This window comes from Terrapene carolina, unplaced genomic scaffold (genome assembly GCF_002925995.2).
Source record: "Terrapene carolina triunguis isolate 2854851 unplaced genomic scaffold, T_m_triunguis-2.0 Scaffold96, whole genome shotgun sequence".
In the NCBI taxonomy this organism is placed as follows: Eukaryota; Metazoa; Chordata; order Testudines; family Emydidae; genus Terrapene; species Terrapene triunguis.
Window position 1 is genome coordinate 69,591,169 of NW_020664447.1, and position 27,229 is coordinate 69,618,397.

At 46.6% G+C, this 27,229-nt stretch overlaps 1 protein-coding gene across 2 annotated transcripts in view; it reads right to left on the bottom strand.

The window, feature by feature from the left end:
• EML5 (EMAP like 5) overlaps window positions 1-27,229 on the bottom strand; it is a 294,191-nt gene that overhangs the window by 141,423 nt on the left and 125,539 nt on the right. For both annotated transcript variants that reach the window (XM_026651428.1, XM_026651427.1), the window contains exons 15-16: window positions 25,178-25,283; window positions 1,646-1,739 (exon numbers count right to left, since the gene is read on the bottom strand). In XM_026651428.1, coding sequence (XP_026507213.1) covers window positions 1,646-1,739; window positions 25,178-25,283 — 200 coding nt within the window. The remainder of the gene's footprint in view (window positions 1-1,645; window positions 1,740-25,177; window positions 25,284-27,229) is intronic.

Genomic DNA, 27,229 nt, shown 5'->3' on the forward strand with positions numbered 1-27,229 from the left:
CGACTTAACCCAAAGATGGTAGAGAAGGAACAGGAGAACAGTTGGCTGCGTGCTGCTGTGTAACTGCTCGGAGCAGCGTGAGACGGCTACAGCGCATGCGCAGCCCAACCGGGCACTGCTACCAAAATTCTCCAATTACAAGTGCAGGGCGTCAAGACACCTAAAGTGGAGCACTCACAGGGACACTCCTTGAAGAAGAACATAGCTTGTGGTGGGTCCAATAATTCTTGGAACTGAAGTCATCTTTGGCACAAGGGTCACATGCCTTGTATACAAATATATAGAGAACCACTGAAGATTGGGGAACTTTCCAAAAATTCCGACAGCATCTGCTGATTTGGGAGAATTGTTATCATAAATATTACTGAATCAAACCTGAATGAACTGTGTCAAATGACTGTAGGGGAAGACTCTTTTCTGATTCATCAAGGGACCTCAGGAGCAAGTGAGGACAGTAACTATTAAGAGCCATTGACAAAGAAGGCATATTCATGCCTGAACAATCTAGCTTGACAGAAAGACTATGTTCCTCTCCCCACAAGTGGCCATTAAGAGATAAGGAACTAGCAACTGCTAAGGCTTGTCAGAGACAAGCATATGAAGCCTCCTAGTCAGCTCGCCAGGAGACCTGCTAGCAAGAACCAACTACTTGAACTACTATCTTAAAGATAAAACTTGAACTATTTGAGGATGGCAAGGTTGACCTGGTTCAGCAGCTACCAGCTGCACAGCCAAGTTTGCACAGCCTCAGAACAGAGGGTTGGGGAGGGAGGAGTAAGGACCTGCAACAAAAGGGAGTCCCTGGAGAAAGCAGTTGTCATCTGAGAGTACCAACATAGGAAAGGGCTGAGGGAGCCACTGCTGGAGACCTACCATGAGAAGGTTTTGAAAAAGAAAAGTAGATACCAACATCTGCAGAAGGGCTGAAAGTGTACATCTGGTGAGTGAAGTGCTACATGGAAGGTAGATGAGGCCCAGAAAAACAGCGTCAGCACCAGCTGCATACAGGAGCCTCAAGGTCCAGTAGCTGCAGAAAGGAGAAGCACCAGACCCAACTGCATGGAACAGGAACATTAAAGAAAGACATGTGAGTGCATGTGGTGTTTGAAAGGCAAGTAGTGTGCATGCATGTGCCGCAAAAATGGTGAGGAAATGTGTGCAGCTGTGACTGGTAAGGAGGGAGGAGGAAGAGTCACTTGCAGCCAATGATTCAGCTTGGAAAGGGACTTGTATGCAGTCTGTGACTATGTACTTTTTTTAGCATGATAAGTTATAGAAATGAGAAATAGAGGTGTGTGTAGTGAGTTTTAAAGGAACTGTTTCAAAAGGTACTGGGCAGTTACTCACACATCAGAGAAATGTTAATAAAACATCTCTTTTCTTCCAGTAAGAACAAATCTCTTATTTCTCATCTCGAGTTCGTCACTTAACTTTCATAGCAATGGTTGTTGATTTTACTTTACCTACAGCTTTTCTCCCTAAACAAAGTTTTAAGTTTATGCTAAAAGCCATTGATTGGGGGAATCAACATGCAAGGGAAACTACTCATTTATGTCTCAGTAGTATTCTCACTTTGTATCCATTCTGTCCATTGCCATTTGAAACTAATTTTGGTATAGATTTCAGAATGAAGTTAAACTTTTACCTTACTGCTGAAAGCTTCTCTCCTTTTTTCCAGTCCCAGAGCACAATAGTATGATTGTCATCTATGCCAACAGAAGCCAAGCGTTTGCCATCCGCTAGAAAAGGAAATGTACGGTAAGAGAGTGGGTAGAGAGCATTACTCTGCAATAACAAGAAATCAAATTATTATACTAGATATACTATAAATTATACAAAACACTACTTGTAATATTAGGAGATGAAAGAATGTACAAACAGATAAACCACAGTTGAGATGTATTTAGGCAGATTTTTTTATATGGATGGTCTAGTGGACAGAGTATAGGACTTGAAGCCAAGAATTTGAAGTTCTAATCCTCCCTTTGCCATTAACTTAGTGCAAGACCTTAGACTAGTCATTTAATTTTGTTATACATTTTAATCTTGGTCTTTTAGGATTTTGGCACAGGAATTATTGATGTTGCTAGCTTTTTCAAAAATTGGGAAATGTCAGGTCACCTAAAGCACAGTCATTGCTCCTGTTCCTCTACACTAGACGCATACTTCACCTTAATATCCTCCACATCAGCACTCATCCTCAAGAATATGCTTTTGTAACACAGTAGTTGACCCCTTTAAGGGAAGTCAGGGCCCAGGCTCCCTGTGATGGGCTTCTAAAAAAAGAACAAGTCCATCTCAGGCACCTGTAAGTAATTCATTGCAAACCTCCATGGTGTGCTGACAGGGGTGGGTAGGTAAGGACACTGCTCTACCAAGTGTTGACGCCAGTTCCACAAAATCCCTCAACACAGGGGGGCACCAAGAATCTCTGTGTTGAGTTTAGTACTCCCTACCCTGACAAAGCAGAAACTCTGGGGTAACTGCAGATTGGGTTTACAGAAGTGTCTCAGGGGTACTTCTAGGAAGTTTATGAGATATTTCCAAGCTTGATGACTCTGGTTAACATCTTGAGGCAGATCTGACTCTCAGGTATGTCATGATTAACTCCAAGTCAGAAGATACATTTATGCTCATTTGCGACTGATCTCTTCCTGGCATGTGCACATCTTCTGAAGCTGCGGAGCTTCTTTCCTGGAAACTTTGGGGGGGGGGGAGGGGGGAGGGGGAGAGGATAACGTCTTGAAAGGTAAGAGCCAAGAAGGACTGGAAATTCTCTTATGTCAGAAGCCCAAGATCCAACAGTATACACAATCTCAGCACACACTTTATCTGTGTCTGAGATCAGATTATTTCCAGTGAAACCAAATACCATCCCAGAATGCAGTGAGGCCTACCACAAGAGAACAAGGAATCAACAGCTTGTATCAGAGTTCAACTTCCTGGGCAGAGAAAACTCAAAAGGTTTAACGGGCAAAGGCTGCCTACTATGGTGGAGTGGAGACGAAGAAAGAGATAGCCAGATTCTTTCCAGGGAACAGACATGATCCAAGTTTCTCAACTCACTGCATTCACTTTGTGTCAAGGATGGATCCTGGCTCCGGGACTACAGTAACCTTTGAATCTGAAGTATTTGACACAAAACATCATAATTGCTGAAATCATTTGAATCTAGGAAGACTTTCGGCACCAGCCAACCACCCCACCAGATCCACGACTCTTGTCATTCTAAGAGTAGAAATAGGAAGAAAAGAAGCTTGGTCTCTTTCTTTTCTTCTTTGCTTTCCTCTCTTTTGAGCAGACCCAAGATCCTGAACTCACTGGGTTAATCAATCTTTACAGTTTCTTATAATATTCAGATATGAACAAACTTTGGCTCCATCCTTTAATTTCCACTTAGGAAACTGAGTACCTACAAGGTAAAGACTCACTGTCTAAAGGAACCTTAGAAGTCAGACTTAGATGCCTTTAATGCCACTTCAAAGATGAGAAAAGTGAAAATTCATCTTTCCATATTGAAGGCATAACATTTTGATACATCAGGCATCAGCTGGGCAGGCACCCCTCATCCAGACATGTTAGGCAGCACATAGATTGGTCAGAGACCAACATTTTTTCCCATAACAACAAAAATGATCTGATTTCTTATCAAACATACTGATCTGTTGGTCCAAAAATACCACAATCCTGAACAAAAGGCTAACTGAGGCATATAGCAGACATATAAAAAACGGTGACAGGCCATAGCATTGAACCAGAGATTCACCTAAGTGTCATTAGGCTCACACAACTGCAATAATATTAATTAAAACTAACTACTAATAAAATAAAACAAGGTAATTAGATACTATGATGATGAGGGGCTGTATAAGTATAGTACCTAGAAACAATAAAACATAATAAAGAATGGTCAAAGTTACGGTGGATGGAAGGAACAGGAAGTGAGTTCTTGTTTTACTGCCTCAGTGACCAAAGTATCTCAGAGTTGTCTGTGGCTATGACTCCTTACAAAGTTCTGATCCAAATATTCATATTCCCAAGAGACTAATGACATGCCTCCAAAAGACAATGTGATAGGCACAACCACAAAATCAAAGTTGGAGAAATGGAGGGGAAGAATGGTAGCAAAATTGCTGCCAGTTTTCCAGACTGGATTATACTACACAAAGAAAAATAAAACAGTTATATATTATAAAATCTTCTTAGTTCTTTAATATGCCCAGGGCCGCCCAGAGGATTCAGGGGGCCTGGGGCAAAGCAATTTCGGGGGGGCCCTTCCATAAAAAAATTGCAATACTATAGAATACTATATTCTCGTGGGGGCCCCTGCAGGGCCTGGGGCAAATTGCCCCACTTGCCCCCCCGGCGACCCTGAATATGCCTCAGACTTGACTAAATGATTCATTCTTAGAATGTAAAAAATACTATATACATCTCAGTTTCATAAAGGCAACAGACACCAGTCGCAGTAAATGCCAAAAATATACAATTTAATATTTTATATGTCTACAGGAAGGGTTTTTTGTGTTCTGCATGTGAAGCATATTAGACCTTCCTTGCACTGCACAGGCCTACAAGTATAGTATAGGTAGGGTTGCTTGTTTATAAAAAAAAAATATGCAAATTGAATGTAGCTAGCCATTCAGGATGGTATTTCAATAGATTATATTGATGCAGAAAGAATTCAAACCAAAAACTGCACTAATCCGCAAATGATACAATGTATTACATTAATCATCGGATACCTAGTTAGACATTTCCAAAGTAGCATGTCATTAATCATATTTTTGAACAAACTCCCGTGCTATTAAAAGATTATCAGAAAGGTCTAATATTTTCTTATATACATTTAAAATAGCCAGATGACTTGTTTTGTACACCTGTGGAGGCATGTTTTTGACCTGCATAGAAAGGAAAATGGCTAATTTTGTTGAATGACCACAAGATGTGCCCATATTATTTCCCACTCCAATAGCTCCTTGAATTACAGCTGATGCTTCTATTGCTTCCTCAGCTTAAAGGTTTATAAAGTGCATTTAAAAAGTGCAATTTGCTACTTCCACGTAAAAAATGGTTATCTACCTTTCGCAACTGTTGTTCTTAGAGATGTGTTGCTCATGTTCATTCCATTCTAGGTGTGTGCGTGCCCACGTGCCCAGTTGTCGGAATTTTTTGCCTTAGTGGTATCCGTAGGGCCAGCTCTGGGGCCCTTTGGAGTGCCGTGCTCATGTGCTGGTATATGAGGCACCGCCGTTCCTACGCCCTCTCAGTTCCTTCTTGCCAGTAACTCCAACAGAGGGGTAGGAAGGCAGGTAATGGAATGGACATGAGCAACACATCTCGAAGAACAGTTACTAAAGGCAGGTAACCATTTTTTCTTCTTTGAGTGCTTGCTCATGTCAATTCCATTCTAGGTGACTCACAAGCAGTATCCCTGGAAGTGGGCTCGGAGATCACAGTTGTGCGGCTTGTGTGTGAGAGAGTGTAACACTGCTCTACCAAAGCTGGTATCATCATGGGCCTGCTGGGTGGTTGCATAATGCAACACGAACATATGAATGGATGACCAAGTAGCGACCCTGCAGATATCTCGAATCGGCACCTGGGCCAAGAAGGCTGCTATAGAGGCTTGCACTGTAGCAGAATGAGCAGTTACAGTCGCCGTAGAGGGTACCTTTGTCAGCTCATAGCAAAACTTGATGCAGGCAGTGATCCATGATGAAATCCTCTGTGTAGACATAGGGAGGCACTTCATTCTGTCTGCCACTGCAACAAAGAGCTGTGTTGACTTCCGGAATGGTTTAGTCCTTTCAATATAAAAAGCCAGCGCTCTCGTAACATCAAGAGAGTGTAGTCTGCACTCCTCGTCTGACTTATGAGGTTTTGGGAAGAAAACCGGTAAATATATGTCCTGGTTTGTATGAAACTGTGAAACTAACTTGGGCAAGAAGGCTGGGTGCAGTCACAGTTGAACCTTATCCTTATAGAACACTGTATAGAGTGGTTCCAAGGTGAGAACTCTAATTTCGGAGACCCTGCCGGCTGACGTTATAACCACCAGAAAGGAGACCTTCCACGAGAGCAGCAGAATGGAACAAGAAGCTAACGGCTCGAAGGGTGGACCTGTAAGCCTAGACAGCATGAAGTTCAGGTCCCAAGGTGGGACAGGGTCGTGGACTTGAGGGTAAAACCATTCCAGGCTTTTCAGAAACCGAACCCTCATGTCATGTGCAAAGATTGAACTGCCTTGTGCTGGAGGGTGGAAGGCTGAAATAGCTGCCAAGTGGACCTTGATTGTTGAGAAAGACAGGCCCCAGAGCTTGTGGTGAAGAAGATAGTGCAGGATCAACTGGAGAGAGGCCTGGTCGAGCCGGAAACCCTGGTCCGAAGCCCAACATGTGAACTGTTTCCAGGGCTTTCTGCTACCCATGAGGACCTGTTGAACGCAGGCCAAGCGTGCCTGTTCTTCTGCATTCAGCCATGCAGCAACCAGGCCATCAGGTGCAGAGGTGCGAGGTTCGGGCGCAGGAGGTGTCTGTGGTCTTGGGACAGCAAGTCCAGCTGGAGTGGAAGCTGTAGCAGAGCTGCTATCAAGAGGATCAGCAGTGTGCCGAACCAGTGCTGGCGAGGCTAGGCAGGAGCTATTAGGATTATTCTCACCTTGTGCTGCTTGATTTTTATGAGGACTCTGTGGATTAGAGGCACTGGGTAAGTGCGTATAGCAGAGCCCCTGACCATGGGAGCAAGAAAGCATCGAACAGGGAGCCTGTGTCGTTCCCGTGAATAGAGCAGAAAACGTGGCACTTCCTATTCTGCCTGGAAGTGAATAAGTCCACCTGGGGAGTCCTCCACCTCTGGAAGATCAGGCTGAACTACTTCCGGATGGAGTGACCTCTCGTGTCGAAATGAGAAGATCCCGCTGAAGCGATCCGCTAACATGTTCCTGGTACCCGGAAGGTGCGAGGCCACAGAGCTAAATGGCATGCTGCACATAGAAGTTCCACAGCCAGAGAGCTTCCTGGCAAAGAACTGACAACCGGGCTGTCTTGCTTGTTGATATACAGTAACTCCTCACTTAAAGTCATCCCGGTTAATGTTTTGTTGTTACATTGCTGATCAATTAGAGAACATGCTCGTTTAAAGTTGCACAATGCTCCCTTATAACATCGTTTGGCAGCCACCTGCTTTGTCCACTGCTTGCAGAAAGAGCAGCCCGTTGGAGCTAGCTGGTGGGGGCTTGGAACCAGGGTGGACCGGCAGCCCCCCCATCAGCTCCCCACTCCCCTAAGTTCCCTGTGCGGCAGTCGCCCAGCAGGTTATCAATTGCCGGGCAGTTCAGCTGTCCCTCCCCCCACTGCCATGTGCTGCTCCTGCACTCTGCCTTGGAGCTGCTCCCGGGAGCCTCCTGCTTCCTGTGCAGGGAGAGAGAAAAGGGGAGGTTAATGTCAGGGTGTCCCCCTCCCTCCTGCACCCCGCTTGCCCCATCTCCACAGAGCAGGTGGGGGACACGACAGGGCTCAGGACGGAGGGAGCTTGCTGGCAGCAGCTGCTGTCTCAACTTGCTGATCTACTTAAAAAGGCAGTGTACTTAGAGTGGGGTCAGCGTACTTAAAGGGGCAATGCGCATCTCTCACACAGGGTCTGTGTGTCTGTCTCTGTCTGCCATGCTGTCTCCCCTCCCTCCATTCGTGCTGCCTTGTAGAGTGTGAGTCTACATTAACAACAATGGGTTAACCCTTGAGGGCTCAGCCAGTGCTAGTTCATCATTTAGTAGTAAGGCATTCCCTGGGAAATATCCCACCCTCTGACTTCACCACCTCAACCAAGCTTCACAATCATCATTGCTGTGTACAATATGAAATTGTTTGTTTAAAACTTATAACTTATACTGTGTGTGTGTGTGTGTGTGTCTTTTGTCTGGTGAAAAAAATTTCCCTGGAACCTAATATTCTTATGGGGAAATTGGATTCGCTTAACATTGTTTCGCTTAAAGTCGCATTTTTCAGGAACATAATTACAACGTTAAGTGAGGAGTTACTGTAAAACAGTGCCACAGTATTGTCCGTCAGTATTGGACCTCCTTGCCCTTCAGGTGATGCAGGAAAGCCTGGCAGGCCAAGCGAACCATTCTGAGCTCTCTGACATTTATGTGGAGGGATCAAATGTCTTACAACCAACGACCTTGCTGAGATCACAGAGGTGGGCTCCGCAACCCAGATCTGAAGCATCAGAGCCCTGAGTGGCCAATGGGGATGGGGTCGCAAAGGGAACTCTCTCTAAGACTGAGTCAGGGCCCGACCACCACTTCAGGGATGACCAGATGTGACTTAGTACCATGACTACCCGGTCCAGAACATGTCTGTTGGGGACATAGACCCATGTCAACCATGCTTGCAGGGGCCGGAAATGAAGCCGCGCATGCACACCACATAAGTGCACGTTGCTATGTGGCCCAATAGCTTTAGGCACATGCGCGCAGTGGTGAGAGAGAGTAGGCCGTCACATGAGCTATCAGGTCGGCCATAGCTTGGAAACGGCCTTCCGAGAGGAAGGCTCTGGCTTGTGTGGAGTCGAGTATCGCTCCTATGAACTTTATACGCTGCACTGGGGTCAGGGTTGATTTCTTTTCATTTATCAACAGACCCCGCTCACGACAGGTGGATCATACCAGATCGAGGCTCCTTTGCACCTGGTCCCGAGATTTTCCCTTGATGATCCAGTCGTTGAGATACAGATAGACCTGAATGCCTCGATGCCTCAGGTAAGTGGCCACTGGTGCCATACACTTTGTAAATACTCTCAGGGTCGATGAAAAGCTGAAGGTAGCACCATAAATTGGAAATGGCGCTGACCCACCACAAAATGGAGGAATCATCTGTGCCCTGGAAAGATGGAAATATGAAAGTATGCATCCTTCAAAACAAGGGTGGTGTACCAATTTCCTGGATCCAGGGAGGGGATGTTGGAGGCTAGGGAGACCATGCAAAACGTCAACTTCTTGAGATATTTGTTGAGATGCTGCAGATCCAAAATGGGTCTTAAGCCCCCTTTTGCTTTTGGAATTAGGAAATAGTGGGAGTAAAATCCTTTCACACTCAAGTCTTGAGGGACCTCCTCCACTGCCCCCACTCGTAGAACATTTTCCACCTCCTGAACAAGGAGTTGCTTTTGAGACGAGTCCCAAAAAGAGGGACGGGGAAAGAGAAGGGGGAGTGGGAGGGAGGAGGGAGTTGAGAACTGCAGGGTGTAGCCCAAAGATATTATACTGAGCACCCAACGGTCTGAGGTTATTCGTGACTATGCCGACCGGAAGGGACACAGATGGTTGAGGAAAGAATTGGATGGTGGATCCTGGAGTCTGACTGGGGCACCATCCTTCTGCGCACCCTCAAAATGCCTGTCTCTGGCCCCCTTGGTGTCTCGCAGGGCCAGGCTGGGCAGGCGAATGGGAGGAAGAGGGGCAACGGCATTTAAACCCCCATCTCTTTCTTTCCTCCTGAAGGCACTTTGCTGAGGAGGCCTCCAGGACCTGGGTGGCAGGAGGATGGAACTGCTTTCTTGATGCCTGCAGCGTGTGGAGGCCCAGCGGGCACAGAGTGGCTTGGGAGTCTTTGAGACCATGCAGTCTCCCATCCATTTGCTCCAAGAAGAGCCCCTTGCCTTCGTATGGAAGGTCCTGAATGGAGGACTGCATCTCCTGGAATAAACCTGAGAACTGAAGCCAGGAACTGCACCTCATTACCATAGCACAGGCAACGACTCTGGCAGCTGAATTGGCTGCATCCCAGGCCATCTGGTGGGAGCCCCTTGCCAACCCCTTGCCCTCTTCCAGGATGGTCACGAACTCCTGGCCAAGGTCCTGTGGCAAAGCATCCTTAAACTTGTTGAGGGAGTCCCACAGATTAAAGTTATACCTCCCCAACAGGACCTGGTGGTTGGACACCCTAAACTGGAGTCTGGCCATCTAATAATTTTTTCTTCCAAAAAGGTCCAATTCCTTGACATTCTTATTTTTAGGCGTGGCGCTCACCTGACCCTGCCTGTCCCTTTCAATGGCCGCTGATACAAGCAGCAACCTGGGGGGTGGGTGTGTGTAGAGATATTCAAACCCCTTAGCAGGGGCATAATATTTCTTTTTGGCCTGTTTGGAGGTGAGTGGAATGGATGAAGGGGTTTGCCACAGTACCGTAGCCATCTTTAGAACACCCTCATGGACCAGCAGTCCAAGCCGTGCTGGGGTTGCCGCTGTTAGCATGTCAAAAAGGGTGTCTGACTGTTCTGCCAGTTCCTTGGCCTCCAAGCCCTGGTTAGAAGCCACCCTTTTAAGGAGGGCTTGGTGCTCTTTGAAGTCATCAGTAGGGCTGGCGTGTGAGGGGCCTCAGACGACAACAGCACCACGGGGGAAGGGGCCGGGGCACTTTCCCCCACTGGGGAGGGCTCCCTTGGCATTGGCACCTGATCCTTCAACCCCACCTTGGAGTCTGCGCTGTGTTCCAAGCCTGGTACCGGCGATTGCTTGTCCGAAGCGGCCAGGGAGAAGTTGTGTGAATATGGCACCAGCATCATTAGCATGCCCCACGAGTTCCAATAGGGCCATTGGCCCTGCTGCCATAGCCAGTGCTGCACTGGTCTCCGGAGCCGAAAGAGATCGGTGCTTCCTTGGTGAGGGGCTAAACTCCCACTCAGACCAATCACTTTCCAGGGACCAAGGTGGGGCTGAGGGGGCTTGCATCTGGTGGCTCACTCTAGGAGCGGGGGACCAGTGCCTGGAAGTTGGTGACCAATGCCTCATTGGGGAATGGTGCCGGGGCAACAGAGACCGGTGCCGTGGCAGCAAGCGGTCTCGCACCAGCGGAGACTGATGTGTTGAAGACCATCTAGGGGATGGAGACCTATGCCGGGGCATCGGCTGATGGGAGGTGGGTCGGTACCAGGAATTCAGAGACTGGTGCTTCGATGCGGGGGACTGCGAGCAAGGTTCCAGATCTGGGAGTCGTAGTTGCAGAGTCAGGGAACGGACGCCTCTGCTCTGGGGACCGACGATGCTCCACTGCCCTTTGAAGCAGTCCCATGGCTGGCTTGCCCTTGGACTGGGGAGCCTTTGTCGAAACTGTTGCAGGTCGCAGCGTGGGTGGTACCGGAATGGCCATTAGGTCCCTAGCCATCTGGAAGACACTAAGAGGTGCCAGGGTCCCCTACTGCGCCCAGGAGGCAGAGGAGGATCCCTGGATGGGCTGGGGGTGTCCAGCCAGAGAGATACCCCCTTGGAGCTCCAGGGTGGCCATGAGGACTGAAATTGGTCCTTTGCCCAACACCCCCATCCCCTCTTTATTCTGTGCCGAGGAGCCATGCTGCTTTTTCTGGAGTTTCTTGGGTACCGGCGAGGGGAAACAGTGCCGGGCAGAACTCATGGCCAGCAGGGTGCTCCGCACCAACGCCATTGTACTGGGCGTTGAATCGGAGTGGGATGGTTCCGACACTGGGCGAAGTGCAGCCTCCATGAGGAGGGCCTTTAGGCGAATGTCCCGCTCTTTTTGAGTCCTGTGCTGAAAGTTCTCACAGATTCTGCACTTCTCCTTTATGTGTGACTCTCCCAAGCACTTTAAGCAGCTGCTATGGGGGGTCACTAACAGGCATAGGCCTGTTGCAAGTTGAGCAGGGTTTGAAGTCTGGAGACCGGGGCATGCCCTGCCTCGGGGCAAAGTCCCTGCTGGGACTCTAACTCACTAACACTTAACACTTAATCACTAAGTACTAACAACAATATAGAAAGAGACAGTCAATAGGCTGTTAGAAACCACTATCCACTTGTGAGGCAAGAGGAAGGCTCTCCGACCAATCATCATTTGCGGTAAGAAGGAACTGAGAGGGCGTTGGGCCGATGGCACCTCATATACTGGTGCATGAGCGCGGCACTCTAGAGGGCGCCAGAGCCAGCCCTATGGATACCGCTAAGGCAAAAAATTCCGACAACTGTGCATGTGGGCAAGCACACACTTAGAATGGAATCGCATGAAGAAGCACTTGAAGAAGAACAACAAGTTCTACACCATCTGCTTACAGGACTTGTTGCACATTGTGATGGTTTGAGAAATCTGTGTACATCTCATGAATTCTGACTGGTTTTATGGATTCTATGTATAACTCTAATTCTCAGTGTGTACAAAATTAGCCATTTGCTAACAGGGAGGCTGTCACATCTGGAAGCAGCTACAAGACAATCAAAAATGTCACTAATATGGAATGACTTTGCCTTGGCAATATAATGGATATGCTAAAGAGATTGGCCAAGATGAAGAAAACTGGTTCTTCTTCCCAGGATGTCTGCAGGGCCCTGGTCGGATCAGTGGAAATCCCCCAGGAGTAAAAAAGTATAAGAACTTGCTTTTAAAAACTCGAACGCTGGGGCGTTTCAGGAAACAGGGACATGCATTCTGAGCTAGAAGGAATCTTTTGACTGCTACACCTGAACAAGCTAAGGAGAGCTTGTTGCAGAGGCAGAGAAATGGACCTGAAGGTTGACCAGGAGGTGAGGAGGGTTTGGGGACCCTGCAAGGACTGACTAAAACCCAAATGGGCTCTTTGAGTTGTGAGGACACTGAAGGGACAGTTATTCTGTGTGGATTTTGTTATTTTTGCATGGATCTGTAAGTCTGGATGCTTTCTCTATGAATAAAATGTGTGTATGTGTTTAAGGGATTACTTTTCAAAGCCTCTGGATTCCTTGTCATAACTGTTATATGTTCCTGAAGGGTTAAACAGTGAACAAGATTACCTATAAGGGTGGAGCACTGAGAAATGGTGTGCTTAAGCTCCTGGAGAGGCCTCAGATAGGGGGATGTTCAGCGCTGGTGTTGGGGATTAAGGCAGCTGGACCACAGGTTCTCACTTCCTAGAAGTGATACCAGACAGGGAGTCTGCACTCTGGGCATAAGCCTGGAAGCCAAAGCCAAGCACCTGGCCACTACCCAGACTGAGTGCACTTAGAAGCATGCTGGATCCAGTATTTGGATCCAACCACAGCAGTTTGGTGAATGTCCAGAAAGGTCTATGACACTGGTTTAGTCAGAGGCTTGTCCTCTCAGATTCTCAAAAGATAAATTCAGGCAAAGAAGCATATTACACACTGTATCTGCCATTATTTGTCCTGCAGTACTATTAGACCGTGAAAACAAAAATATTAAAATCACTCAAAAGCTAACGCCATTGTTTGGCAAAGAATGAAGAAAAACAAAAAATGAAGTGTGCAACATAAAACCAATAAAAAGTAAATGAAAAAGAAGAACCAATTAAAGCTCCCTACCACACATACAAACAAAAGCAACCTACTTCAAAGCCTCACACACACACACACACACACATATAAACATATGCTATTTCAAAATGTCTCCACATGCACACACACTAATACATAGATACACAAACATATTTACACCTTTACCCAGAATACTTTTATCAATTCTGATCTCAAAAGAGATATAGAAGAAATAGAAGAGGTCAAGAGATGTGTGAAAAAGAGCTAGAGGCATGGAAAGACTTCTATATGAAGAGTGACTGAAAAGCTGAGCTTCTTCAATTTAGAGAAGAAACAAATAAAAGGAGACATGATAGAGTTAAATAAGAATGCATGATTAGCCTGTGGAACTCATTGCCACAATTTATAATTGAAGGCAAGAACTTAGAAGAATTCAAAAAGTTTTAGCCTCTCATATCAATTTCCACCACTGAATTATTAGTATTGTTTAATTTTTCTTCTGGCAGTGAACATCATGTACTATGTACTTTCCAAGAGTTTGCATTAAAAAACAAACACACAAACAAACAAAAACAAATAAAACAGAGATGGAGGTAACTGGGCATGATAAATATATTGTTTGGTTTTTTAAAAGATAAATAGATAATTTCAAAATGCTCATTGTGACAAAGTTCCTCCTTTATCTTGGTGGGTCCTGCACTTATTAGCGGATTTTCTTGCCTCAGAGATTCACCATGTGGGTTGGGGAACAGCCCAGAGGCCTTCCCCTCTGGAAGAACCCACAGTCCAGATAAATTGGGAGGTTTGGGGGGAACCCGGGCCCGCCCTCTACTCCGGGTTCCAGCCCAGGGCCCTGTGGACTGCAGCTGTCTATAGTGCCTCCTGTAACAGCTGCAAGACAGCTACAATTCCCTGGGCTACTTCCCCATGGCCTCCTCCAAACACCTTCCTTATTCTCACCACAGGACCTTCCTCCTGGTGTCTAACGCTTGTGCTCCTCAGTCCTCCAGCAGCACACCCTCACCCTCTCACTCTCAGCTCCTTGCGCCTCTTACTCCCAGCTCCTCACACTCGCACCACAAACTGAAGTGAGCTCCTTTTTTAAAACCCAGGTACCCTGATTAGCCTGCCTTAATTGATTCTAGCAGCTTCTTCTTAATTGGCTCCAGGTGTCCTAATTAGCCTGCCTGCCTTAACTGGTACTAGCAGGTTCCTGATTACTCTAGTGCAGCCCCTGCTCTGGTCACTCAGGGAACAGAAAACTACTCATCCAGTGACCAGTATATTTGCCCTCTACCAGACTCCTGTACCCCACTGGTCTGGGTCTGTCACATATCCCTCCCCCCTGCTCAATGCCAAGGGGTTGGGCAGCTTGGGACGCCAGACAGTGCACACGTGACAAGCCATCAGCGTTGCCATGACGGCTCCCTGCTCTGTGTTGCACACGGAACTGGAAAGGTCGGAGGGATAAGAACCATCTGGTCACCCTTGTGTTCTTCTCCTTGTTCCGCTGCAACCATTGAAGAGGGGCATGGTCGGTCACGAGGACAAATCTGCGCCCGAGCTGGTAGTAGCGCAATGTTTCCATGGCCCATTTTACAGCGAGGCATTCTCTCTCCACCACTGCATATTTTTGTTCCTTTGGAAGGAGTTTCCGATTGAGGTATAGAATTGGGTGGTCCTCCTCCCCGACCATCTGTGATAGAACGGCCCCCAATCCTACTTCCGATGCATCCGTCTGCAGGATAAACTCCTTGGTGAAATCAGGGGCTATCAGTACGGGGTTACTGCAGAGGGCAGTCCGTAGGTCTGTGAATGCTTCCTCTGCTGCGTCAGACCATCTCACCAGATCAGGTCCACGGGCTTTCACTAGGTCTGTCAGGGGGCTTGCCCTTGTGGCAAAGTGGGGGATAAATCGTCAGTAATACCCCACCACACCTAGGAACGCCTGAACTTGTTTCTTGCGACTTGGTCGGGGCCAATTTTGGATGGCCTCTAACTTGTTCACTTGGGGTTTTACCAGACCTTTTCCCACAATGTAGCCAAGATATTTGGCCTCTGTAAACCCTACAGCGCACTTGGCAGGGTTTGCTGTAAGGCCAGCTCACCCGAGGACTGCCTCCACCTTCTCCAGGTGGGTTTCCCAGTCTGGGGTATGAATGACCACATCGTCCAAGTAGGCAGCAGCATAACTGTTATGAGGGCGTAATAGCTTGTCCATGAGGCGCTGGAAGGTAGCTGGGGCCCCATGTAGTCCAAAAGGGAGGACAGTATATTGAAAAAGACCCTCTGGTGTAGAGAACGCAGTCATTTCCTTTGCGTCTTCTGCAAGGGGAATCTGCCAATACCCCTTTGTCAAGTCTAGGGTAGTCAAGTACCGGGCATTACCCAGATGGTCCACTAGCTCATCTATGCGAGGTATGGGGTACGCGTCGAACTGGGATACTTCGTTTAGTCACCGGAAGTCGTTGCAAAATCTTGTGGTGCCATCAGGTTTGGGCACCAGCACGATTGGGCTGGACCACTGACTGGGATTCTTCGATGATCCCCAACTCCAGCATTATTTTTACTTCTGCTTTTATTTCCTCCCTTTTTGCCGCTGGCACCCAATAGGGCCTCATTGTTACTCTGGCCCCAGGGTTCGTGATGATGTGGTGATATGTCTCGGTTGTTCGACCCAATTTTGTCGAGAACACATCTTGGTTCCGGAAGATCATCTCAGACACCTCATTCTTCTGGTCTGGTGTTAAATCAGGAGACACTCTCACCTGTTTGGAAGGCTTGTTTTCCTGGGTTAGGTCTTTTCGGACTGTTGTGGATGCCTCTTGTGCATGCCAGGGTTTCAGAAGGTTAACGTGATAAATCTGTTCTTGTTTTCTGCGTCCTGGCTGCCGCACCTTGTAGGTTACTTCCCCCATGGGTTCAACCACCTCATAGGGCCCCTGCCATTGGGCCAGAAGCTTGCTTTCTGCCATGGGTACCAACACCATAACCCGATCCCCTGGTTGGAACTGTCGCACTTTTGCCTGGCGATTGTAATGGGTTCGCTGGGCCTCCTGTGCCTTCTCCAAATGTTCCAGTACAATAGGGGTAACCCGGGCTATCCGGTCTCGCATCTGCATTACATGCTCTATTATATTTCTCCCCTCATTGGGTTCCTCTTCCCAGATCTCTTTGGCGATATCTAGTATGCCACGGGGGTGACGCCCGTATAATAACTCGAAGGGGGAAAACCTAGTTGAGGCCTGTGGTACCTCCCGGATAGCAAACATAATGTAGGATAGTCGGGTGTCCCAATCCTTCCCGTCCCGACTTACCACCTTCCTTATCGTAGCCTTGAGGGTTCGGTTAAACCTTTCTACCAACCCATCAGTCTGCGGATGGTAGATCGAAGTTCTCAGGGTATCTATATGGAGCAGTGTACAGAGGTCCTTCATTAGCTTCGACATAAATGGGGTTCCTTGGTCGGTTAATATCTCCTTCGGTAGCCCCATTCGGGCAAAGATCCCCACCAGCTCTTTGGCTATAGTTTTAGAGGCCGTGTTCCGCAGGGGGACGGCTTCTGGGTAGCGAGTAGCATAGTCCAAAACAACAAGTATATATTGGTGGCCCCGCGCCGTCTTCTCCAGGGGTCCCACTAGGTCCATGGCTATTTGCTCGAAGGGGACCTCTATGATGGGAAGGGGTACTAAAGGTGCCCTCAAGTGGGGACGGGAACTGTGCAGCTGACACTCCGGGCAGGAGGCACAGTACCTCCGCACTTCTTCATGTACTCCGGGCCAGAAGAACCATCGTAGGACTCGTGCCAGGGTCTTCTCTACCCCCAAATGCCCCCCAAAAAGATGACTATGAGCAAGACTTAATACAGCGTTCTGGTGTTTTTGAGGTACTAGGATCTGCTGTACCTTCTGCCCCTGTACTGGTGCAACCCGGTATAAGAGATCCTTCTTCATTATGAAGTAGGGTCCTGGTCCCTGGGTTTTTCCTTCCACGGGGATCCCATCTATTTCAGTCACCTCCTTCCTAATGTTGTCATACCTTGGGTCTTCTGCCTGGTCCCGTCCAAAATTTCCTCTCCCGGGGCTAATCTGCCCAAGATCTAGGGGCCCAGTCTCTGTTGCCTCTACTGGTTCAGAAGCATTAGGATGGGGGTCAGACTCAGGTGCTTCTCCCTCCTGCTTGGCCTTCTTTTCAGCTGCGCGGGTCCGCCTACCTACAAGAGCAACCCCCTGGCTTTGGGTCAGTATTCGGGTTCCCAAGGCCTTAGCTGCCCTTCTTTCCCTTTTTGTCCTTCTACCCTGTCTGGGAGTGGAAAACAAATCTGGGGATATTTCAGAGAAGATTGGGGGTTGACAGTCTGCTGTGGATGTCTCACCAATTTTAGGGTCCCCATCTTTCTCCAATCCCCCTACTGGGAGTAAGTTTCCAAACCCTGGGAAGTCCCTCCCTATGAGCACCGGGTATGGGAGTTTAGGGACTACACCTGCTGCTACCTCAGTAGTGTTCCCTTGGATCTCGATTTTTACTGGGATGGTGGGGTAGTAACTAACTGTCCCAGGGACACATGTTATCCCCGTACGTTTAGCCTGCAGCAGCTGACTACGCTTCACGAGCTTCCCTGAGATAAGCGTGATAGCACTCCCCGAATCAACCAGTGCCGTGGTCCCTACCCCATTTAGTTTCACTGGTCTGGTATACATATGTGGGGTTAGTGAGACCCCCACAAGGTGGATTAGGGAGCATGGATCTGCCCAGTTCCCCAGGTTACACTGCATAGGCTCCTCAGCATTGGGACACTGTGCAGCTATGTGTCCCCATTCCCTGCAGGCATAACATCTGTATGGAGCCCTAGGCGTTCCCCGGTCTCTTGGTTTGGGCAGTCTAACATCACGATCCTCTTCTCCCTCAGTGCTCCGACTCTTTGTGGCCTCTGATGGGCCTTCAGCCTCTCTCTTTTTCCACCTGGGCCCTCCTGGTGGCCCAGTCACCCGAACTTTAGGGCTTGGTGCTGCTAGTTTAACCTGGGGTGCCTCTTCCTTAACTGGTCGGGTCAGCTCCCTCGCTGTCCTTCGCCTCTCTACCAGGGCGACAACCTCGTCATAGGTGGAGGGTTCGTTCTGGCTTACCCAGACACGAAGGTCTGGTGGAAGTCCCCTCATGTATCGGTCGATGATCAGAACCGCTAGTATCTCTTCCAGACTCTGGGACTCTGTTTGCAACCACTTTCGTGCGAGATGGATGAGGTCATACAATTGGGACCGCGGGGTTTTGTCTTCCTGGTACCTCCAACCGTGATACTGCTGGGCCCGCACTGCTGTCGTTACCCCAGATCTGGCCAGGATCTCTGCTTTCAGCTGGGGGTAGTCTGCCGCAGCCTCTTCAGGCAGATCATGGTAGGCCTTCTGGGCCTCCCCACACAGGAATGGGGCAAGGATGCCAGACCACTGATCGCGAGGCCAGGCCTCCCGTAGGGCTGTCCTCTCAAAGGCCAGAAGGTATGCCTCTACATCATCCTCCCATGTCATTTTCTGCAGCCAATGGCTGGCCCGTATGAGCCGCGTCCCATCATGGCCGCGATTCAGCTCTGTAAGGGACTTTACCTGATTTACCAGTTCCCGCAACATAGCTCGGTCTTGAGCAGCCTGGTCCATCAGCAGGCGATTAGTCTCTTGCTGCAGCCGCACTGCCTCCTGTTGGGCGGCTGCCTGGACAGGGGTAGCCTCCTGCTGGGCCGCCGTAGCTTGTATCAGTGCCCGCACTGTCATCCATTGTGGTGAAAAAAAATAAACCCTCTCCCTGTTTTTTTTTTTTTTAAATCACCCTCCTTCTTCCGCCACGCTGTGCACCCCAAAATCCCACTCCTGACACCAGTGTGACAAAGTTCCTCCTCTATCTTGGTGGGTCCTGCGCTTATTGGCAGATTTTCTTGCCTCAGAGATTCACCATGTGGGTTGGGGAACAGCCCAGAGGCCTTCCCCTCTGGAAGAACCCACAGTCCAGGTCAATTGAGAGGTTTGGGGGGAACCCGGGCCCGCCCTCTACTCCGGGTTCCAGCCCAGGGCCCTGTGGACTGCAGCTGTCTATAGTGCCTCCTGTAACAGCTGCATGACAGCTACAACTCCCTGGGCTACTTCCCCATGGCCTCCTCCAAACACCTTTCTTATTCTCACTACAGGACCTTCCTCCTGGTGTCTGATAACGCTTGTGCTCCTCAGTCCTCCAGCAGCACACCCTCTCACTCTCAGCTCCTTGCGCCTCTTGCTCCCAGCTCCTCACACTCGCACCACAAACTGAAGTGAGCTCCTTTTTTAAAACCCAGGTGCCCTGATTAGCCTGCCTTAATTGATTCTAGCAGCTTCTTCTTAATTGGCTCCAGGTGTCCTAATTAGCCTGCCTGCCTTAACTGGTTCTAGCAGGTTCCTGATTACTCTAGTGGAGCCCCTGCTCTGGTCACTCAGGGAACAGAAAACTACTCATCCAGTGACCAGTATATTTGCCCTCTACCAGACTCCTGTACCCCACTGGTCTGGGTCTGTCACATAACACACTATCCATAGTCGGTCAGTTCATTTCTCGTATGCATCATGACATAAGAGGGTCTTTAGGAAGATATGAATATGCAGAGGGTACTGGCTTTGCAGGGTGGCTGAGAAAGGGCCTTACATACACAAAGAGGCCCTGTATTAGAATGTGCAGAAGTACTTCTGGAAGAAGCAGATAAAAGAGGTGTTCTGCACCTTTCTCTGAAACAACGAGAGGCCACGATCAGAGGGTGAATACAGGACTAGATGAACCAGTGGTCTAGTCCAGTATATCAATTGCTGCACTTCCTCCTGTGCAAGAAAAGATAGAATCTAGCCTTCAACTCATCTTTCTAAGATACAAGCTGTTAAAATAGATGCTAAAATGCAATGTTGCTAATATTTACCCAATGATTGATTAAGCCAGAGAACTGAAAAACAGAAAGAGTTCTGGCCATGAAGACAATAGTCAAAACAATGCAAATTTTAAAAACTATTCTGTATGAATTTCATCTTTAGCAGAAGCAACCAGGTGTTTCATTGGAACCTGGAGGGGCTCAATATTTTATTAAAACTAACGGATTTTTGCTGATGGTCTCACATCAGAGTTTAGAATTTTTGTTTATTGCAGTTTGAGATAGCTCAACTTTGCTCCTAAAGAATGAACTAAAATGCCAAAGAATGGATTAATTTTATTACTTGGTTACCAAAGAGTTACCAAAGAGTTTTTATGTTTATTTTCCCAGTGCAGATACTAACAGAATCCAAAACATCATGTTGATAAGAAAAATGAGTAAAGACAAAAAATGAATAAAAATAGAGATTTTACATTTAAAGAAGATTTGTGTTTAATGTATATTATTCATTAATAACAAATTCCATAAGCAGCACTAAAAGGCTTAAACTCTTCAAAGGCTCAAATAAAAACAATAGTTTTGGGCTCCAAATTCTTTTTGAAGCCTCAAGGAGTCTTTGCAATGGATTTTCTGAAGTAAATTTTTTGGGAATTAAAATAAAAGACATGAATACCCTGCATAGAAAGGTTTATCCTTCTAACAGTTTTTAGAGGAAGAACAACACTGAAGGGCTTTTACTGGCAGAGCCTAGCCTGTAGCAGTGGCTCTCAAGATTGGCGTTCCTCTAAAGTTCCAAGGAGACATCGCCGACTCATTGTCTAAGGCCTTCTGTACACTACCAAGTTTTGTTGATAAAAGGCAGTTTTTGTCGACAAAACAGTGAATACGTACACACTGTGATGTGACTTTTGTTGGCAAAAATGCCCTGCTTTGAAGACAAAATACAACCACCCCGAGAGACAAAAATCTTTTTCCTCTAAATTTTTGTCGACAAAGTGCCAGTGTAGACACTACACCTGATTTTATCGCTTTAATTGGCCTCCAGGAGGTGTCCCACAATGCCCATCGTGACCGCTCTGGTCAGCAGTTTGAACTCCACTGCCCTGCAGCCAGGTAACCAACCATCTGCCCCTACCCCTTAGAAGCACCGGGAATTTTTGAAATATTATTTCCTGTTTGCTCGGTGTGGAGCATCTTCCCAGGTGACCATGGCAGGTTATTGCAACAAACGCTCTCCCACTTGGACCACTGTGTGGCTGCTGGATCTGCTCAGTATATGGAGAGAGGAAGCTGTGCAGTCACAGCTGCGCTTGAGCCGTAGGAATTGGGATACGGGCACATTTCTTGTGTGAAAAGAGCTATGATCAGCACATGCTGCAGTGCAGAGCAAAGATAAGGTAGCTGAGGCAGGAGTATCATAAGGTGAGGGAGGCAAACCGTCACTCCGGTGCTGCACCTAAGACCTGCCGGTTCTATAAGGAGGTGGACACTATCCTCAGTGGCGACCCCACCTCCACTGCCGAGCCCCGTGGATACTTCGGCGGGCCTGGAGGCACTGCAAAGAGGACCTAACCTGGAGGACGAAGTCATTGATGAAGAGGTAGAGTTAGATGATGTGGAGCTCCCGGTGGGGCAGGCAGCCAGGAACTGTTCACCACTCCAGAGGTGTCTAGCCAGTCTCAGCAGTTACTCTCCAGTGAGCAAGAAGCAGGAGAGGAGACACCTGGTAAGTGCCTGTGGTTTGTGTAGTGTGGAGGTGGGTTCAGGATATAGAAATGTGGAAGGCTGGCTGTGTTTCTGTGAGCTGGACATTTCCCTATGTAGCTAATCAGTACGGCACAACAGGGTGTTAATGCATGTTGAGATCTCATGGGAATCCTCCAGCGAGATCTCCAGGAAAGTTTCCTGGAGGTACTCGGAAATCCTCTGCTTAAGGTTCCTTGGCAGAGCAGCTTTGTTCCTTCCCCCATTGTAGGAAACTTTCCTGCGCCATTCGGCAATTACTTGTGCGGGGATCAAAGCGGCACACAAGTGAGCAGCATAGGGTGCAGGGTGGAAGCCAGAAGCATGTAGTAGATGTACCTTCGTTTCCCTGCTTACCCTTAGCCATGAGATGTCTTCTAGTATGACCCCCACCTCTAGAAAAGTGTGGGAGAATTTTAGAACTTTCCCCCCAGTTCCTTGCAGAGTGAGTGCTCTTTTCCCCATATGGAGCCCCCTTCCCCCTGCCAACACTCACCATGCTTTGGGTGTTCGCAGAGCTGTGTGCTTGCCCAGGGTCAGTGAGAAAGTGATTGTTATGTTGCAAAGAGTGTATTTTACTGAAATGTTTCAATGCTGTGCATGAATTTAACAATCATGCTTCTGTGCATTGTTCCTTGGGCTTCAGCAGATGTGGCCTTCAGAAACACCCGCACACATTGGCCAAGCGTCTCTGCCAGATAGGAAAGCGCCCAAGACAGAGCAAAGAAGACATGTTCCGGGAGGTACTGCACTCCTTCAATGCAGAAAAAAGGGAATGCAAGGAGTACTGGGAAGTTGAAAGGCAGGACAGAAAAGAAAACCAGGAGTTTGTTAAGGACGCTACTGAGCGGGTGATTAAAGTAATGGAGGAGCAAACGCAAATGCTGAAGTCCTTAATAATGCTGCAGACCAAGCAGATCCATGCCCACCCTCCCCTGCAGCACATTCAGAATTCTTTTCCATGTCCCCCTCTACCCCAACTCCGCCTGCACAGTCCTTTCCACTTTCTGCGACTTCTAAGTTTCCCCTTCACTCCACCCCCTCGGACAACTTTCATAATGATAGCTGGACCTACACGCAGCTCTGAAAGTCTGCCCCTCCCTGGTACCTCCTTTCCCACCAAGCATCTTTGTGTGTTTCTGTGTGCTGTTTCTTGTGCAATAATAACAAAATTTTTGAATGGTAACTCATCTTTATTTGTTTTCTACAAACAGAGATAGTAGGCACTGCCAATACATACACAGGTAGTTTATTCATGTGCTTGCTGGAATGTAAGGCCCCAAATGTCACCATTACTTCCTAGGAAAACTACATGTAACGTAACATTGCAGCACCAATCACAGAGATATACATTACTGGTTCTCATTTTCAAAGTGTTGCCTCAAAGCCTCCCTGATTCGAACTGCCCCCCTCTGTGCTCCTCTGATAGCCCTGGTATCTGGCTACTCGAAATCAGCAGCCAAACAGTCTGCCTCAACACTCCACCCCTGTGCAAACCTTTCACCCTTAGCTTCACAAAGATTAGGCAACGTACAACATGAGGCTATGACAATGGGAATATTATCCTCATTAAGGTCTAACCTGCCATAAAGGCATTGCCAGCGCGCCTTTAATCTGCCAAAGGCACATTCCACTGTCATCTGGCACATATTCAGCCTGTTGTTGAACCGCTCCTTACTGCTGTCCAGGTTTCCAGTGCAAGGTGTCATGAGCCACGGCTGAAAGGGGTACACCGGGTTTCCCAGGATTATGCTGGACATTTCAACATCCTCCACTATAATCTTCTGGTTTGGAAAGAAAGTCCCCACTTGTAGCTTTCTATACAGGCCGGTGTTCCTGAAGATGTGTGTGTCATGCACCTTCCCGGACCACCCCGCATTGATGTCAGTGAAACTCCCAAGGTGATCCACAAGTGCCTGCAACACCACGGAGAAGTACCCCTTCCTATTGATGTACTCTGTTGCAAGGTGGTCTGGTGCCAAAATTGGAATATGTGTGCCATCTATCGCCCCTCCACAGTTAGGAAAACCCATTTCAGCAAAGCCATCCTCAATTTCACACACATTTCCCAGAGTCACGGTCCACCGTAGCAGGATGCGATTAATTGCCCTGCACACTTGCATTAACGCAGCCCCAACGGTCGACTTCCCGACTCCAAATTGATTCACGACCGACCGGTAGCAGTCTAGAGTTGCCAGCTTCCATGCATCAATTGCCATACACTTCTCTACTGATAGGGCAGCTCTCATTCTGGTATCTTTGTGCCGCAGTGCTGAGGCAAGCTCCACACAGAGTTCCAGGAAGGTAGCTTTCCGCATTTGAAAGTTCTGTAGCCATTGCTCGTCATCCCAGACCTGCATGATGATATGATCCCACCATTTAGTGCTTGTTTCACCAGTCCAAAAGCGACGGTCCACCCTCTGCAGCTGTTCTGTGAATGCCAAAAGCAATCAAAAGTTGCTCCTATCCATATCCCACAGCATGTCAGGCGACTGGGAGTCTTCTTCACTTAGGAACTTCGCGATTAACTGCATTGCCATCCGCGATGTCTTGATGACAGTAACAGAGCATAGGATAGCAGGCAAGGATCCATCCTTCTCACAAAGATGCTGGGATGCACAGCAAAGAAGGGCCATTGAAAAATGCCACGAAAGAAAGCTGGAAGCCCATGGAGTCCTGGGACTGAAAGCAATGCATTATGGGACATTGAGCCTGGCCCCTCGATGTGCTGCGATCCGCTCTGCCTTCCCACAACACCTAGCGACAGAAGGTGTCGAACTGAACTGTGGGATAGGTACCCACAGTGCATTGCTCACACTGTCGATGATAGTGCCCTAACTGTGGATACGCTCTGCTGACAAAGAGAGCGAGTGTGAACATGACATTCCGATTTTTATTATGCCGATCTTTGAGTGTCGACATCACTTTTATCAACAAAACTTGGTAGTGTAGATAAGGCCTAGGATCTGTGGCACTGCCTGTGACAAGGAAAGGACTAGTTATTATTAAAGTGATTCGTTCCAGTTCTTTTGATTTGGATAACATGGTCTTTGATCTTGTTCCAGATGTGTGAAATTCAACAGTAGCTTTCTACAGAGAATATTTATTATTAGAGAATCTTTGTCATTTCAGGGTGATCACTAGAAAGCATTTTCAATTGCAAAACTTGAATGTGGTCCATATCTAAGCTCAAAGAGGAGATCACACTTACAAATTAAAATTGACTAGCACTGTACCTTCAAAAAAAAAAAAAAAAAAAGCAAAATGAAATACGTATATATATATATCTATTTATATTTTACCTGAAAAATCAACAGCACAAACGCCATACTGGTGATAGCCCTTTAATACTGACAGTGGTTTGATTGTCTCTGTATCCCAAATGTGTATTGAGGAATCCCGACCAACCTAAAATATAAAGGATTTTAGGCATTCTTTTGTATCTTGTAGTTGGTCATCATATTTTGTATTTTTGCTCAAAATAATAATTTTACCTTAAAATTTTAATTACATCAGTAAATAAACTGAAAAAATTAAAGTGATGATGTACTTCTCCCTCCTACCTCGTCTATCAAAATACCAAATATTATTGTAGTTCTGAAGTATCAACATGAAAATTCTCCCTCCTTCCTCTCACCTGTCACTCCCTCTCTGGCTGGCCCTCTCTTCCTTCCAGGGAAGTGAAGAACTTGAAAAAATTAAATACAATTAACTAACCTTACAATGGAATTCTACACTGAAAAGAGTTTTTTGAGGGGGGGGCTTACGTGTTTATTGTCTCAGTTATTTCTATGTCAGTTGTTTTCAGTTTACAAATAAAACTAATAGCTTGTAAAGTACTCTAGGCTCGAGAGCCAAACATAACTTCTTTCCTTTTCATGCATCATTACCAGTAATAAAGGTTTTGCAGGTCAAATTAGGTGATACCTATGCAATTCTATTACTTTCAGTAAGTTTGCAGCAATGCAGATGACTCAACTTTAGGAGAAAAGTTTCTTGGTGTCAAGTGTATTCTCTTTTAGCTATGTTGAGTGTGCAGGCATTACTAGTCTTTAGTTATCTGATCGCTTACTATTTGTTCTACAGTATCTGTGCCTCATTCAATACACAAATTGGCAGCTACCGAGGCAGACAGCTGCAGAAAAACAAAGGGCATTCCAATCTGGTTTAAGGCACCAGACTAGGACCTAGGGTTCTACTTGGTTCTGCCACATATTTACTACATGATGTCAGGCAAGCCTATCATTATGTGCATACCGGGGGGACTGAGGGGGACGCTGAATCAACATTGTACGGGCAATCTGAATTATAACATTTCTTAATTTAAGTGCCTGACTTTGCAATCTTAGTGTTGTTTTAATACATATTTTAGAATCTACTGTATCTTAGGTAAATTTTTATTCAAATATTTTCATCTTTCAAAAGTCAGTACATAAACGTGTACTATATAAAACTTAAAGCGGTTTACTATATAATCAAAAATCTCTAACTAGGCCAATTTGTTTGCTTAATCTCAAACATACTTTTTACCCAGACTACAAATATTACCAACATAAGTGTAAATTCTTTACTAAGAATTTGGTGAGCTGTCTAGTTAATAATCATTTGTCTTTATCTATACCAACACAGTTTCTTAGCCTCTGGGTTCACTAATTAAAACTCAAAATAGTCTCTCAAAATCAAGCCATAAATTCTAGACGTGAGAACAAAGCTTTTGAAAGAAGATGTTTATCAGAAAAGGATGCCTGTTAAAAAGTATTAAATGTATGTACTATCTGGAGATTGATAAAATAGCATCTTATTGTAAATAATAACAGCACTGAGATTTTGAGCATACATATAGAATTCAGACATATGATCATATAAAACAGTCTGGAAATCCAGAATATGAGAAAATTTGCTTTTGACAGATACCTTTAACAATATAAAAATGTTATATGTATTCAGTTTTTTTCTATATGTTATCTTACAGTGGCAACACAATATAATGTCGATTTAAAAAAAATGTTAATTTATTCATGCTCATTTGAGAGTTAATCAGTTATAAACTCAGTCAGTTGTCAAAATTGATGAAATATATCTAACTGGAAAAAAGTAGGGCTGTTGATTAATTGCAGTTAACTCATACGATTAACCAAAAAAAAATAACTGTGATTAAAAAAATTAATGGCGAATAATAGCACTGTTAAACAATAGAATACCAATTGAAATTTATTAAATATTTTTGGATGTTTGTCTACATTTTAAAATATATTGATTTAAATTACAATACAGAATATAAAGTGTACAGTGCTCACTTTATATTATTATTTTTATTACAAATATTTGCACTGTAAAAATGATAAACAAAAGAA